The sequence below is a fragment of the Bombus fervidus genome, chromosome 16, assembly GCF_041682495.2.
Source record: "Bombus fervidus isolate BK054 chromosome 16, iyBomFerv1, whole genome shotgun sequence".
Classification (NCBI taxonomy): Eukaryota; Metazoa; Arthropoda; class Insecta; order Hymenoptera; family Apidae; genus Bombus; species Bombus fervidus.
The window spans coordinates 2,566,470-2,584,279 of NC_091532.1; the positions used below are offsets into that span (position 1 = coordinate 2,566,470).

Sequence of the window (17,810 nt, forward strand, 5' to 3'; positions counted from 1 at the left end):
TATACTATGTTATATTTAAAAATTAGTTATTTGATAATTGTTTCAATAAAAATAGAAATTCGAAACGAGGTGACTGAAGGGAGGCCTTTTGTTTGGACTCAGTTTGGTTATGAAGGATTATTTATTATTTAGAGATATTTGTAGTATATTTCAGGGTTCGTTTCACATACGTATTTTTCTGCAATGAAATTTTTGTCACATACGATAAAAATTGCAAAACTCAAATTTAAAAGTTTCGAAGGTTAAAAAAGCTTGGAAAAAATTGTAAAACTCAAAGCCAGCGAGTCTGGGAAAATATTCCCTGGTATATTTGGCATATTTTTATAAAATTCGTTTTTCGCGTGTATCCTACGAGCATTCCAACTTGATATTAATTTAAATATTCCCATAAAAATAATCTAAAAATACATTTCATAATCCTCGAAATCGTCCCGAAAATCGTCCCGAAGCATCATCGATTCTTTCAAGCTTTAATTAAAATTGGCAAGTATGCATAAATAACTTAGCTGGGAACTTCCTATAAACAACATATATATATATATATATATATATATATATATATATATATATATATATATATATATATATATATATATATATATATATATATATATATCTTGTTATTTACAGGAAGTTTTTATATATATATCCATCCAGTCCATCCATTCTATTTTTAATTCATCGCTGCAATTGACGTCACTCTGATTCATTAAAACCATCACGTTCATTGAAACTTACCATTTCGACTAAACTAATTTAACATGAACTACCATTCAAACATGGACGGAATAGACAACTTAACAGAAATACCATTGTTCCAAAGTTCAACATCGGCTGAACAAATCGTCGTTTTATAAACATTCGTCTGCTCGAAACGGTGGCATACGACAAGCCAAAAACATGTGATCGCTTCGACGTTGGTGATTAATTTTCATCTCAAGGAGGCGAGTTGTGCGTGACTCTGTGGATCTGCTTGCGTAAATATCTACGATATATCTACGATCCGTCTGATCATATCGCGTAGGAAATTAATCAAAAGATTAACCGTAAAGTGATCTAATTCTTTTCGCGTGTGAATAGGTTAACGAAGAAAGACGCTGGAAATTCCGTGTTAAGTCAGGTGAAATTATGATTAAGAGGAGTTTATACCGTACAAATGGCTTTTGATGTCTGAGTTAACTTTTTAGGACAGAATGTTTTTCAACTCGCGAGAAAAATTGTTTTTTTTTATAATCACTAATAATAGAAACACATTTTATTCGCATATTTTGTTACAGAAAGCACGATAGAATAACATTTGTGGCTAAAATTTTACTGATTTTGCCAAAAATAAGTATGTTTATCATTTAATTAATTTAATAATCTATTGAAAGATTAGAATTGTTCAAACTGTAGTATGTAAAACTTGATTGAATTTTGAAAATAATTGAATATGTTCAAATATTAATTTGAGTAAGTGTAACTTACAGTATAGCTACATTTGTGCTTGAAATCGGAGAAATTAACTAGAATTAGTCATATAAAAAATTTAAATTGAAAGGAATAGGTTCGAGAAATTAAAAGGAACAGATTGAAGAAATTAAATGGAACAAATTATTCAAAATTTCGTCTCACAAAATTCCGTAAAATCTATCTTCCGAAGCAATTAAACGCCACTTCTCCGAGCAGTTAAATATCAAAATGTTCAATAGTCGCTCCAAACAGGTTCTGCGTATTATTTGTCAGGTTGATTCTCTATCAAACCACAACAAAGTCATAAATCGAAATGGTTTGCAACAGAAAATTTGGAAGACTGCTGGAAAATATCGCATAGAAGAGCAGTTTCATGACGACAACAGCGAGATTTTGATGAACCCTGTTGTTCGTCAATCGCGATCAAGTGCATTCAGGGGCATTCAGTTGAAATGGAGCATTATCACGTCACGTACGAGGCAACTATCAATAAACCTGTTCGGAAATTATTGAAATACTGGAACAGTAATTTAATCGAAGTAGCAAACGAGGCACACTAACATCATTCGAAATAGAAAATTTAAGTAAAGTCAAAATAAATAAATTAAAATAATAACACTAACGGATCGTAAAAGTTAATTGATCAAATTTGTATTCAAGAAATAATCGACGGATCTGTGTTTGATGTAGTCTAACCAACAACGATACTAATTAACTATAGATAGAGAGAAAGCTCGATAAATCAATATGGTACATCTCCGATCGTAATCAAATTTAACCTACTATGGACAAATCATGTTACAAAACCGGCGTTTTTTTTTTTTTTTTTAATCTTTGAAGTTGGATGATTTTATCGCGTTTATTTTTGCGAGCGAAATTTAAATTTTGATCAAAATCGGTCCAAAAATAAATTTACACGATATTTCGACTAAATTTTGTTTAAAGTAATATTTATTTATCCGTTTATTTTTTTACACAACACGACAATTTGATTTTGTCGTTCTATGATCTTGTTGTATCTCTTTCGAGAAAGAACACTCTCTGACGATCGTAATTGATCTATTTAATTTCAATCAGTGGCGTTAGAAGGTGAGCAACTTAGTTTACTCTGAATCCAGGTTTAAACTGTCCGTTATGCTTTCAGATTTACGTTTTCAGAGAAACTGAAACTGAAACGGCTGATGTGTTCCGGTGTGTAAAAGTTTCAGTGGGAATTTGTTAAGTTATATTATTTATTATTTGCTGAAATAATTATTTATTGAAAGTAAAATATATCAACTACTGCAAAAGTATAATTCTGTGAAATGATAAGTTTGATGAATAGAAATCCAATAATTAAACGTTTCGTACAAAATTCCATATTTAATCGGATTTTAATTATAAACTTTAATAATCCCGTTATTTAAATGTTAATCAGTATCAGATGTGATGCAGCGACGAGTAAACAAATCCGTCATACCGTTGAAAGGTAATTTATCACCCAAGATTTTTCAAAGGTAGTTTATATTCCGCAGTAGTATAAGTCAGTCAATAGGCAGACGCAGATATTCCGTTCATATACGCGTGCTGAGAACAAAACCCATTAAACTTTATGATATACACGAAGTGTCACGGTATATTTTTACAAGGGATAGCTGATACTTATATTCTTCGCGTTAAAACTTTTTTAAAGTATAACAACTATGAAATAAAAATGGAACAATTTTTTTTACCATTGTTTCTGAAACAGATAACAAGTAACACGATTAATCTACGACGTAGCATTATTAACGCATAAACGTGACGATAATCGACGCGAGGCTAAAAGTATCGTGTCTCTTAACATTTTTGGACGTTTCGTGAAATATATCGATCCGTTTCAGGAAAGCATTAACCGATACGCTTTTTCGAGTCCAACGTATTTGTCTCGACGTTGCTCGGTACTATTTTTTGAGGACACTCTGTTCGTGACGAATATAGATTGCAACGAGAAAGCCATATAAAATAGTCACGATCGTGGGATAAATAAAAGTCAAGTTTCATTTGACACGCGTAAAATGTATGGACGCGGATATTCAGCCATGAACCGTTGCACCGGCAAGATCTTTCCAGCGGATTTACCGTTACTTGAATTGTAGAAAAATTGTCCGAAAAGGGTGATTCATTTGCATTTGACCTGAAAATTTATTCGTTTCTCACCCGAGGATCTCTATATGAATGATTCATTGAGAAACAAATTCTAATTGTGTTAACATTATCCCTTGTGTTAAAAAAAAAAAAAAAAAAAAAGTAAATGGATCAAAGAAACTGTCTCGTAAATTTGTTCATACACTGTTAACAGTAGGAACGGTTATACCGAAGAAGATTATAAATCACTGGCGTTTCTATTTGAACGCGTGGCACACGCGAAGCAAGTTCGTAGCACGAAGTTCCATAATAAATCAAGTCGTCGCCCTGTCGCGTTAATGCTCCTCGTCGATCGTTGATAGTACGAGACTTTTATTTAAGAAGTCCGCGCGGAACGAAAAACTAAAGGGGCGGATGGGGTTGGCGCGGAATTATTTATTCATTTACCCACCGGACTTTATCGTGCTGATCGTTGCAGGATGTCATTCGCAGAAGGAGAGAGAGAGAGAGAGTGAGAGAGTGAGTGAGTGAGAGAGAGATAGTGAGTGGGAGGGGGAGGTAAAAGAAAGGAAGAGAGAGGGAGAAGGCACTTGAAGCATTGTGCGCGTAGAATTTTCAATGGCTCACGAAGGAAAGAAGGTGAAGAAGGAAGTCCTCGTGAATTCCGCATCCTCTGAATCACTGTGTAGTGGGATAAGAAGGGGAGAGAGAGAGAGAAATAGTGCAACGTCTACGTCTCGTGATTACGTAATGAGCGTTACGAGACGATTTATGATTTTGATTAAGCTGCACCGAATGATACGGCGTTTAAATGATAGAGGAGGAGGAACCTTTCGAATTCTCGTTTTGCTTTTCTGAACTTTGATCTTTATTCTTCTCCTTTTTGACACTCGTTATTTCAACTTTTTCATCGTATTATCATGGCCGAGTTTTGCTACTTTCGAGCTGAAGTTTTCGATTAATTTAGCTTATTAATCTTGTAATTACTTTGCGAGTCATGATCATTCTGCCTCTGTTTTACGCGTTGTTATTCCTTGCGCTTTTTATTTTGCATATACATAGCTTTATGAAATTTTAAGAATTCATGAAGGATGCAAAAAAGGATAGTGAAACATCGAAGAAGGAAACGCGCTATACTGTTGATTTCACGTCCGTTGAATCATTGAACGAAACAAGGGAGAAGTAAGCGTAGAATATTCTGTGCACACTTTTACGTCATAGTATAACGAGCGTCATTGCATGATTTATCGTTCGTCTTCTTCCTTTCAATCACAAGTGATTTTACCATCACAGGTGAACAATTATCAAAACTTGATTAATGGATCAGGAGAAATCAAACTTGACGTATGACGTGAGAATTTATAGACAAAGTTTTTCCATTCAATTTTGTTGTTATCGTTTATTTCGATAGAATTAAAAGAAATATTCTTATCGAAGTAGACGGAAATAATTGAACGATATTTTCGAATTCATTTAAACCAAAAAAAGTAAACTGAATTGGAACAAATAGAAATTGGTATATATTTCGCTGAAAATTAGTTGGAAAATTCAACTTCATCGCGTGTACGGTGTGTTTCAAGAGCAATTGTGAAAATCCAAAAATTTTAGTTTCTTTGGGAACATATACCGAACATATACCGAAACCTCTTCAGGTTCATACTGAAACTCGCTCGACCGTTCGGAATGTTCAAAAATCTGACCACGTTAACAAGAGCATGGCTTTGATGGAGCCAGTATGATGTAGCTTTAGGTCTCACAAAGCGAACAATGTTCGTATCGAATTGTAAATGAACAGAGAGAAAATATTAAAAACCGATTATCTTCAAATTTTCTGATTTTCTTCTCTTTTTACTTTTTTAATAAATTTTATTGCAATTTAAATATGTTCGCGCAATTTCATCCGCGAGCTTTTTCCAAACAAAAGCTTGTTACAAAGGAGACTGTTCAATTACACCCGTTTCTTCCAGAGAAACGATCTCGGTTTCAAGCACAAACAGTTTTCGAACAAACATTTATACATAAATGTATACTCAGGAGTCCATTAGCTCGGGTCAATAACTCGTGTTTTCCAAAAACAGACTGAAATTGAAGCTTTGTTTTTCTTTATTTAACGCGAGAATGTCCTTTCGTGAAACTAATTTGCTCGGACATGAATTTAACAACGAATTAAATCGACATTACGGTATTTTAAAAAACGAAAGGTAAACTCAAACTATCCGGAAAATCAAATACTTCATTCATAAAGTCGTAATTACTTCCATGCCAGTATTAATTAAAACTTTGACGATATGTATAAAATCGTTTTCTATTGAGCTAACGAAGCTAGCCGTCCAGCTGAAAGATCGAGTTTCAACGCGATTGAAACGCGTTCCAGCACTGAACGTAATTCACTACCGGAGTTACAGGAATTTTGGTGGCTCGTGTTGGAATTTAGATGAGTATTGCGTATTCGAAATTTAACGATAATCTTTTCTTACCTTCCTTTTCTTCTTTCGAAGAAAAACGATGAGTGATAACCGGTAATATCGGAATTGAATTCAACAGATTTATTACTCTAGCGTAATTGAGTGCTACCATGAAAGTTTCAAGTTGAGGAGAATGTGGAAGTGTTATAGGAAATTGATCAGACTTCGATGTAATTAATATTATATCGACCTATTATAAATGAATATTATATCGGAACGTTATAGGAAAACAGCGATTGCGTTGGCTTTCCAACGATACAATGAAACATACAACGTATGCAGATATATGACTAGTGGATATTCTGTAAAGTATCTCGCGTTTGTAATCCTTTTGAGAAATTTAATTAAAATTTTTAATGAATATGGTACAATCAACAATGAATGGTATAAAAAAAATTTAAGAATTTTTCTAATTTAAAATATTAGAAAAGAATCGTTTCTAAGTAAAATACGCTACTCTCCGTTCTAAGGATCACATTCCATTACGCGTTCTCATCAAAGCAATAATAGCACTGACTAATCTTTACTGTTTACACGATCGATAAATTTCTGTAAGAAGCCGATAGATCGCCGCGAGTACATATTAAATTGCATTCAATTTGTACGGCGTGTAATAAAGTACGAACGGGTGAACGTAGACAGCAAAGCTTACCAATTTGCGTGGTCTGCGTGTCTCAAATGCCAGTTACGTTCGCGAGTAGTTCTAATAACTAAGAAACTTCGATATTCCTGCCAGACGTTTAAATGTCAAGTTATAAATATAAAAGGCTGTCGTTTCCGAGCATAATGCCGAAGTCGATATGCAACCGCAGCTAGTGAACTCGTAACAATTATGTTATTAGTCAGGGAGGAAAGTCATTCGAATGGAATTAGTATCGATAACGAAGTTTCTTTGAATCGAAAGCGTGATAAAAGCGAAGTATCGTGTGATTCGAGCAAACAACGCTCGTGGAGATTATTGGAGGCAAAAGGGCTCGACAGTGGAAGAAGTTAATTGCCCAATAAATTGACCGTATCGATAAACAATTTAATCCTTTACCGTCACTCTTTACTTACATTTTAATTTTTAGTTTTTAACGCCTCTTTCATTTTGTTATATACAATATATCGTAACTTTGTTTTTCGCACTTCTGTTTTTGACACGAAAGCGTTTTAATATGGATTCTCCATATTGTGATTTTCTTACATGATAGCATCGGGACACGTTTCATTAAAATGCATTGTTCTGCGTCCCGTTCTTTATGCATTCATCCTGCGAAGATCTCGCGATGCAGCGCAACACGTTCGACATCGTTTCGTGAGCGATTAAGCGCACAACCCGTGGGATCTTCGTCAAGATTACGCCGAATTACGTGGGTAAATTGAATTTCGAGACGGATCGTACAACTCTGCCTGTTGGGAATTCATGTTCGACGCTTGGAACAACCGAGACACCGCCCGGACTCGAGCGCTGTTTTATTCCTGATTTTCGAAACAGGAGTTCTATCTGTCTGTAAACGTTTTCAGGTCGACTTTACTCGAATGATTTACCTTTAAAGTATAAACGCGCTTGTAATTCATGTGCGAGAAAACGGTCGAATAAAGTTCGACAATAATCACGCGCTTCTATTACCATTTCGCACAAACGATCGTGCTTTATTTCATGATGTTTTATTCTCTTGTTTTTTTCCTCGTGGCAATTCGATTTCTTTTGTGAAATGCACCGAGACTCGAAAAAAAAAAACCGATCCAGGATTTTTCGCAGAGGAGGAACTCGGCAGGCGAAGCACAGAGTTTCGATTATCGTTTTGCAAAAGCTCTGTTTTTCACGGAAAAAACACTGCACATAAAAAACGAACGTCAATCGATTCCCACACGGAAACAAGGCAAATAAACCGCAGCAAACATGTCGGATGTAGGAAACGTCGAACGGGACGTAGCAAATGCTGCGCAAATCGCCGTTCGCGGAAACCGCATGAAAATATCGCGAACCCTTCCGACAACTAAGATTATTAATTGATTGCAAACATTGGAAATGTTTTTCGTCGACTTATTCGATTTGAACGGATGGATGGATGGCCCGTGACAGTAGCAAGCTCCGTAGTGTTACCGCAAAATGCCATTAAGCTACCGTTATCTCTCTAATGACCTACTATTGCTGGGTTATAATAGGGAGCGTCACAAAGCGAACATTATCCCGTACCACGATTTGATGCGCGAGCTAAATGCGGATTGCCAATTAGCGGTCTTCGCTACACGTGCTTCTGCTTAATCTCCTTGATCGTGCCTCGATCTCGACACATCAACTCCTACGTACCGCGAGTAATTGTATTTGGAGAAGTGACCTGATTGGAATTCGCGAAATCTTAAGTAGAACATTTCCAGTTAATGAAATCTATCGGATTCGCTGTTCGTTCGCTTGTTCGTTCAGACGGCTGAATTTCAAAGAAAAGTCTTCGTCCTGGGAAAGAAAATGTGGTAAATTAAAATAACGAATGTCAGGTAGTAATTTTATTTTTCATTCTTTGAAACATTCTAATTGTCATAGTAGTCGTGGAATTTAATAATTTAGCAACAAATTGAACACTAATTATTTCTGAGAATCTACTTTCCTCCCTGACAATTTTCTTCGCGCGATATTACGTTGTTAACAAAAGCAACGCTAAAGTCTCGTGACAGCTAATCAGCGGAACGTCGACATAATGCAGTGTCATGATCGCTTGTTTAGCATCATGTGGTTTCCCTGACGACGAGAACAAGCGAGAGATGCCCAAAGGGCTTACGCTTCGCTTGGACAGCGCTGGTAGAAGTATCACGCCGTCCCATAAATTCATACTGCTCGTTATACCGATATTTGAACGAACGTTTGAAACGTATGTACATATCAATGGTATAAAAGAACGTAATCATCTTGTGGTTTCACAATTGTCTCCGATCTTTCTCTCAATGTTTATAAACTTCCATGGAAATAGTTTTCTTGTCGTTAACGTTATTTTAAATCATTTATATTTTACGTTGCGATATCGATAACCTGTAACCGTGTACGAAAGAGCTAGTATATTTTCATTCAATTAATAATCATTTCAATATAGAGTTAAAGTTTCGCAGAACATAAAAATAGTTTTCACTCTTCGTATGTCGAATCTTTTATCATTTATATATATGTTATACAAACCAAACCAATATTTTGCTACCAAATACAGTACTATCAATATTTGCCGAACGACACAATCACTCTATCATTTACACGATCGGTCGTCCATTTCTTAGAAAAAAAAAAATACCATTGTAACTATAATAAATATTTGCTTGATATTTGAAGGTATGGACACGTGGTGTATAGTATATTTATCGTGATTAGCCGCGTGTGCTGTTTGGCACGTTACACTGGCAAATCGATACATCCCTAATGTAATTCCAATCCGTCGTAGGTCGGGCTTCATGTTGATTTAGTTCAATAAGCGGGTAACACATTATTGCGCAAAATACTACATACCAGGCAACGGTGGTATTTCGACGAAATTACATACTAATCCGATTAATTTTATCCGGATAGTGAGGCGCAGAGGATGATGTTCGCGATCTTAAAGAGACTCGATACTTTGAAAGGAAACTGGAGCCTCCGTTTTTCCCTCGAAGCAGAACCGTGCTCTGGATTTTAGCATCTCGATTTGTGGTTCTTCTCTGATGTAGAAGCATGTAATTATATGGAAATTGCTACTGCAAGCAAAGACGCGAGATACGAAAGAAAAGAAACGTACAAAATGCACCCCTTTCGAATATAAAAGTAACTGTTCTTCTAGTGATTCTAAGATAGCTGGCTTGATGAACGCTACGATTGAATTTATTTCAATCCTCGAGAATAACGTTTCCGTGTAGATGCGTCTAATTCTCTGACGTCTTATTCTAGTTATTTTATCATTGTATCGTGAATTTGTAAATTTCCTAAAAACGCACATAGACGCCCACAGTCTAATAATAAAAATACCAAATCTAAAGGCACTAGCAATTCGGCTAAATAACAGAAATTAAGCAATTTTCTATTTGTCTAAATAGAATTTCGATGCTACGAAGTTAATGTCTGTGATTGTGTTACAGCGACGTTTCGGTATCGTCGAACGTTCGGGAGTGGCTGCACTCACCAGCATTCGATGCACGGCAATGGGAAGACGAAGAGCTTCTATTGATGCTGCAAACGATGTTCGTCGAGCTGGACCTACCTCAAAAGTTTAACATTCCTTTACCAATCCTGAGGAACTTCCTCTACGAAGTTTATAACAACTATAACGAAGTGCCGTTTCATAACTTTAGGCATTGCTTCTGCGTGGCGCAAATGGCAAGTGAACGATCTACACGCCTGCCGCGTTAAAACACAACGCGTGGGCTTTTCCATCTATGTAATTTTTACGCGTTTCGTTTTCACGAATGGCTTACGCGCGATCTTCTCACACAGCGAATATACGTAAACATAATAAATATAGAAAATATTCGAATGAGAGTAGATGTTAATAAAATTTAGAGCAATTATCTCATAACTTATACTTAAATATGCTCTTAAATATGCAAAAACACCATTAAAATGATACGATGAAAAAAAAAAGTATATATATATATATATATAATCGTATTTAGTTTTAACCAATATTCTGTTTACGCAGATGTACGCAATAGCCTGGACAGTGGATCTACCGTCACGAATCGGCGATCTGGAGGTTTTTATATTAATTGTCTCCTGCATCTGCCACGATCTAGATCATCCAGGATACAACAACATTTATCAAATAAACGCCCGTACCGAGTTGGCTCTGCGTTACAACGATATCTCACCTCTGGAGAACCATCATTGCTCCGTAGCTTTTCGTGTTCTAGAAGCACCGGAATGTAACATATTAGCGTCGCTGGACAATGCGACATATCGAGTCGTACGCGAAGGGATCATCAGGTGTATTCTTGCAACGGACATGGCCAGGCACAACGAGATCCTCGGTCAATTCACGGACATCATCCCGGAATTCGATTACTCCAGCAAGGCTCATATTAATTTAGTAAGTTTTTACGTTTCAATTTGTCATATTCATTCATCATTATTTTGTCTACGTACGGTTACGATATAAACGCGCGAAGTGAAACAAGAGTTTGTGTCAAATGCAAAAATCGATGATAAAATTAAAGTCCGTTGTAGCGACTACTTTCGGAAAATTAGATTTAAAGATTCAGATTAAGGTAACGTTAAAAATTTGCTGTTCTAGTTATCGATGATCCTCATCAAGGTGGCGGATATTAGCAACGAGGCCCGGCCGATGGAAGTCGCGGAACCGTGGCTGGATAGGTTGCTGCAAGAATTCTTCAAGCAGAGCGACGCGGAGAAGCTCGAAGGACTTCCAGTGACGCCATTTATGGATCGCGATAAAGTAACCAAACCCTCGTCCCAAGTCAGTTTCATCGGTCTCGTTCTACTTCCTCTTTTCGAGGCCCTTGGGGAACTGCTTCCACAGCTGCAGGTACTTTTATTACCACCCTTATTGTCCAAGGTGCTGTTAATATTTTGATAAGGGTAGATGAGGATCGATGCTTGGAAAAAATATAACACTTTTACAAGTTTGACATAAAACTTCAAGCTTGTCCTTTGCCTTAATATCAAATCCATTTGCATATCAGATCCAAACAGTATAGCAGAAAACTCTTCTACTAAATTATCTATAAATATCATCGCAATATAGCTCGATGAAATGTTATTCGCAAAATGATTAAATATCATGTGCCACCAATATCGAGTAATTAATGTAGTTTTTTATTATTAATTTCTCTTTGATAATGCTATGTATAAGAAAATAGCTGGCTAAATTATGTAACGAGGGAAGAGAATTTGTGCGAATGACGACTAACGAAGAATCGAGCGAATATTTAGTAGATTTAAAACAAGATTTTAAAAATCTAGCTACAACGTTTTTGTTACAAACAAATTTCCATACAGCGCAATTGATCAGATCCTCGCGTGTATTCTCCAAATCGCTTTTCAGTTATTGTCGATTCTCAAACGTCAATAGCCTTTCGATCATCGATCACGTATCAGCTTTATCGCTTAGGTCACTCATCGTGGTGTATGCATACGGCTTTATAGTCTCTTCATGTTATAGAGTATAATCTACTTGCTTGCTAGTTAATTCAAAGGTAATGCAACCACGCTGTGACGATAATGATACGTCTTTGTGTGTGATCTATCCCCAAAGCTTGATGTTCTCTCTATGTTAGAACTGAAACAATTGTGTAGGCGTGTATATGTGAAATGAAAATAAAAATACGTGATCTACGGTATGACGATTGCCTTTGAATTAGCGAGAGGATCATCCTGTATTAACTGAATGCAAATGTTGCGTGTATAAGAGAATGTAAAGCTTGAAAAGTTTGAAACGATTATTCGATTTTTTGATTTGCAAAAGAAGCATCAATTAGGTTTCTCTTGCTGCCTAAAAACGATTTGCATCGTGTAGCAGAATGATCGATTGTTTCGCAACCGTGACGCGTAGGATGAATATTCGTAATTTTATGGAACTAAGAAATCTTCAAAATCTCAATGTCTAAATAACAAACACACTGACAAACACAGAAAAATTTCTCTTCCAGAACCTAATAGTTCAGCCAGTGCGGGAAGCTTTAGAATATTATCGCAGATTGAACGAAGCAGCAAAGGACGAGCGGCATCACCGGAAGAGCATAGCAGACCTGGGCGAGGTAAATCTGATAACCGTAACGTCCGGGACCACCGGGTCAGCTAGCGTCGTGAAATCTACCTCGTCGCACAGTATGCGCTCGAAACGTTCCATAGGCACGGTTCACTCGCGATCGCGATCCACCGACGACGAGATGACGGAGAACCTGACGGCGGAAGAAGCGGAGAACCTCGAGAGTTCGGATCCTGAGACAGCGACCGAGGTGGAGGTGAGCGAGAAAACGTTGAAGTTCAAAATCTCGACCGAGGGGACGTTGACTGGGCCGGCAACAGGTAGGAAAAGCTACCCGGGTAGTCGAAAGGGTAGTCGAGAGAAATCGTCACTGGATTATCATAGTCACGACCTAGCCAGGGCTGTTAGGGATCACGAGCGCGAAAGAAGACGCAGTAAAGGAGAGAATCTTGGCAGCGACCTGAGCTCGCCCGTGAGTGCGTGGTCCGCGGAAGGAACCAGAATCCTCGAGGAGCTGGAGAAAGACGAGCCCGTTTTCCTAGATGCGAAATGGAACGAACGAAAAATGGTGGAGGGCAACGGTAACGTGGTAGTCGAAAGCCAGCAGAGGAACAACCTGAAGAAAACGAGTAGCTTAGTGGAGAACGATCAGGAGATGAAGTCTAGTCGCAAAGAGGTACAGAGGGAGACGGTTGGGCTCCGGTGTTGTTGCGAGGATAAAACAGGACCCAACAATCACAAGTCCATCTTTTCCAGATTAAGAAACTTCACGGATCGGCTGAGTATCAGCTTCGACTCGAAGGACCCTACTGCGCCGAAGCCAATGAAACACGTAACCAAGACGCTGAACAAAAGCAACTTGATGGCCACGGCGACCACTTCTTCCAGGCGCAATAACTCTCTAACAGTTTGCAAGCGTTGCAACCTTACTAAAGTCTCGGTGAAAGAGAGCAAAGCTATAGCGACGGTGGTGGAATTGTCTTCGGTGGATAAGCGTGCTATGACGTTGCCAAAGGTGAGGAAATCGACGGAGTACAAGAACAGAGGCAGTGTCTGGAAGGTGTCGTTCGCCAAGGAGAAAAGATCGTCCGCTTCGTTGGAAGCTTTACCGAGCGCGATGTCGGAGAGATCTTTGGCGAAACACCGGCGAAATTCTTCGAATCCCGAGAGCAAGTCGCACAGTCTGAAAGAAGCGAAGGATCAAAAGATTCCGGATATCGAGTTCAGAGAAATTGACGTGCGTACGAAAAAGCAGCAGCAGCAACAACCGGAGATCGTCGTCAAGCCTGAGCACGGGTCCAGAGAGGCTGTACAAGAAGATATAGGCAAAATAGAAATTAGAAGAAGCTCGGCGAGCATGGAGGATATCTCGAAGATGGCGAAGCAGACCGAAAGCGTGATGCTCGGTTCGTTGGAGCCAAAGAAGGCGGAGGAACGTCCACACACGGGTAGTTTGGACTCGATGTTGTGCAAGGACTTGGCCAAATCCCGAAAAAAGCCAACGTACTCTTCGCCAACTGCAACGTCCAAGAAATCGCCTGGTCTGTTGTCGCGATTCAAGTCTGGCATGAGTATCGACAGCACCAGGAGCAACAGCAACAGCGATTCCTTGCACGATCAAAGCTCGCAATCTCCGAGCGGCTGGATTTCCTCTCTAACGGCAAGCTTTCGACCAAAGAGGCAGGTATCGGAAGTTCCGTTGTCGTCGCATCCTGCGCGTTCGTCGAGTCGCGAGGAGATCAAGTGATACGGCCTGGTGGTCGAGGACTCTTCTGAGAAACAGTTATCGGGCCTGCACAAGTGGCTGGCTGAGAATATCTTCTGTTGCAGCAGTTAAGAACGTGTGCCCGCGTTTCGTGTAGTGTCGACCCACGAACCGAGGGTTGACCGCTACTTTCTCGCGCGTTAAAACTAGAGAAATCGATGATTATGAAAAGGTGGGAGGAGACGTTGGAGCCAAAGATCGTTGACGAAGGCTGAAATTAAAAGAAGAAGATCGAGAGATACCGTGACGTTAAGTGCACGGAAGCGAAGGAAATCGAGTGACGATCAGAGCGTTCGTGTTCCGTCGACATTGCCTCGGCTCGATTTTCATTAGATTGTATCGCCGGCCATTGTTGGATCACATCTGTCTGTTAAACTGAAAACGATTATTTACCTCGACCTCGTGCTCTAGACGTTATTCGTAAGGAAATTTCCGATGAGGCTTTTCTCGATCGACCGAGTCGCCACGCGTTATGTAACAATCTATCGACGACCGATCGATCGGTCAGGAATTACGAAATATAGTATCGTGACAATCCTCTATCCAATAGGGTCCGCATTCCGCCAATTGAACACGTCTTGACTACTCTGAATCTGAATAGACCGGATCGCGGAATATTGCGTTTCTCGCGTGAAGCTCGAAGGGATTTTAACTTTAAGAATTTTTGAGCCACGTGTGTTCGGTATCGGGCGACCACGGACACGATCGTGCACCATCACCTGGGCGATTTCCGGGACAAGCCTTTTCTTCGACGAGAAGGCAAAGAAAAACAATAGCACAAAGAATCTGATTGTTCTGCCACATCGGAGATGATTTGAGAAATTATTAGAATGTAACAGTTGAAGGAGAGTAGAGGCAGACGAAGAAAGAAAGTCTCTTGACTTTCAAGTCAGTTGTACGAAATTCAAATCGCCATTTAAGAAAAAGAAAAAGAAAAAAAAAATAAGAAAAAATATGTCTTAGAGTATGTGCGTGTAGTATGTCGATTAGCTGTTCCCAAATGTAACCAGAAAATGTGTGAGTGTAATTAACGTTCGTATCGAAGCCAAACTGTCGAACAGCTGGCGAATACCAAATATATGTATATTGCTCCTAATTATCGATCTCCGTTCCGAGAGCAGAATGAATGGAAGAGGAGAGTGTGTTAGAATGAAAGGGAGGGAGAGAAAGGTAGAAGGAAAAATTACGTACGATAAAATTTAAATGTCGAGATCAGGTGGTGAGAACGAATTAAAATTAGAGGAAATTAATGGTATAGGAGAAGAACAAATTAGATCAAAAAAGGGAATTGAAGTTAAGAAAGTAGGAGAGAAAATATATATGGATGAACGGCCTGAAAGATAGAAGAAACTGAAAAGGCGCGGTATATAAACTATTTTATTTATTGTCCCATTAAAAGGATAGCCTAACGAGTAATCATTAATGTTGTTCGTTATTATACATATATACATATATATATATACATAAAAAAATATATATATAAATATATGCAACTCCCATCGAAACGCATAACGTATATAAATATTATAAATACATAAGAAGAAAAAAATGATCGTACGAAGAAGCAGGTCCATTGTAACACACAAGTTCAGCGTGTAGGTAGATAGAGAATGCAGCAGATCTAGACGGGCACGTCGTGTCGAATTACAATTCGAAAAAATTCATGCCTCGTTTGAGACAAGAGGAAGAAAAAAAAAAAAAAGAAAAAAGAACTAAATAAATTGGAAAAGAAAATGGTAAACCTGCCCAGCGACGAAAAACGAGAAGACACGAAAAAGCAGAGAGAAGAGAACGGAAAGAAATTTTCGTGTGTCGTAAACGTCGCGGAGAAAAGAGACGAAACCGATCGATTTCAACTATATCTCGAGGCGAATACTCGCACGATTTGGAAAATGATTTTGTTGATCTGTCAGAAATTTAGATGAATGTTAAATAAACGCTGTTTCCTCGTTGAGAAGGTGTCTTCCTCTGATTTAAAAACTATGAACAGTTATTCCAGTCGAGAATTGCGTAAATCGAAAAAAAAGTCGTTAGAAAGCCGCTAGTATCCTCTGATCTAACGGTTCTTGTAATTCTTCTGCTCGTAGTCGATAAATACCACCCTATCCCTGAGAATGGTATTCGCTTATCTACTCGCTAAATTTTTAATGGATCGACAAAAGATGTATCCTCCGTTTATTTGAATATTTTAAGAACGCGTTTATAACGAGAAGAAAGCGGGTAAAAAACGAAAAATATGATTATAAACTGGATACAGCCTAACGTAGAAGAACACCCTCGTGATGCACGCGTTTTCAGCCTCGACACAGCATCGATTCTCTGCGCAACGGTGTCTCGCTTTTTCATTTTTAGATGTTTATATTTTTATACTCCACCAGCAGTGTATCTCTACGGCGATGAAAAACCGCATGTATTGTTGAAGTCTAGTCTTACGTTATCGTCTTCACGACCCCCCAAAAAAAGATTGAATTTTTTGGGGGCATTCTTCGTTTTTCTACGGCGATCGTAGAACAGGAAGAGAAAAACCCTGTATCCACGCGATCGGCTCTCTGCATTCTGCGTAATGCTTGTTCGACTTTGTCTCCCCTCTCGACAGAAGCCGCAGGAAGAGATTCGTTCACTGTATTTTCGAAATACCTGCTCTTTTCTGGGTTAATTTAAAAAATTCAATCAACAACGAGACATCGATTTGCTTTTCAAGTAAGAAATTTTGATCTCAAACTCTTTTGTTTTTCAAATCAATCGTAGACTCGATTCCATCGATTATAACGCCTTTTAATTAGTCGATAAATCTCTTCCTACGGCGGCCAAGACTTGCGCGAGCATCCTCAGTCCAGCTCTTCCCTGATCGATCGTAAACATTGGTCGCGCGAATCTTTCCATTTCGTCGTCGAATCTCGTGGAATACCCGACCCACGTAGACGAACAGAGAGACAGGATCGGCGAGTGCGAAGGTGTGTTCGAGCAAGTGAGCCATGTCGAAACACACAACGTTGTAAACACGCTATAATGTAACTTATTAAACTTCCAGTGGTACGAGGCAAAAAAAGTATTTGATCTTAACACCCTCACGAGTAAACCAGAAAATACATGTTTTTCCATCGAAGAATCGAAATTTCTCGGTTCAATCGCACCAACGACTGATTATAAAAATCAAATGCTTTTTTCGTTCTATCACTCGCTGTCTGTGCCTGATCTTTGTCAATATTTATTTGTCTCTTCCTAGACGTTAAATCGATTACACATGTACTAGAGATTACAGTATAATGGAGCAATCGGGCAAGTCCGTTTTCCTAGAAACTATCGGACCATCCTGTGTCGACAATCGAATACTCCTCATTGAATCGTCGGTGTTGTACT

The 17,810-nt window shown here is 38.5% G+C and overlaps 1 protein-coding gene across 4 annotated transcripts in view; it reads left to right on the forward strand.

Annotated features, from left to right (window-relative positions):
• Window positions 1-17,645, forward strand: part of Pde9 (phosphodiesterase 9) — a 138,736-nt gene extending 121,091 nt beyond the window's left edge. For all 4 annotated transcript variants that reach the window (XM_072019762.1, XM_072019760.1, XM_072019759.1 and 1 more), the window contains 4 exons: window positions 10,101-10,338; window positions 10,661-11,047; window positions 11,252-11,503; window positions 12,627-17,645. In XM_072019762.1, the coding sequence (XP_071875863.1) occupies window positions 10,101-10,338; window positions 10,661-11,047; window positions 11,252-11,503; window positions 12,627-14,432 (2,683 nt within the window). In that variant the 3' untranslated portion in view covers window positions 14,433-17,645. The remainder of the gene's footprint in view (window positions 1-10,100; window positions 10,339-10,660; window positions 11,048-11,251; window positions 11,504-12,626) is intronic.
• The last annotated feature ends 165 nt before the right edge of the window (window positions 17,646-17,810 follow it).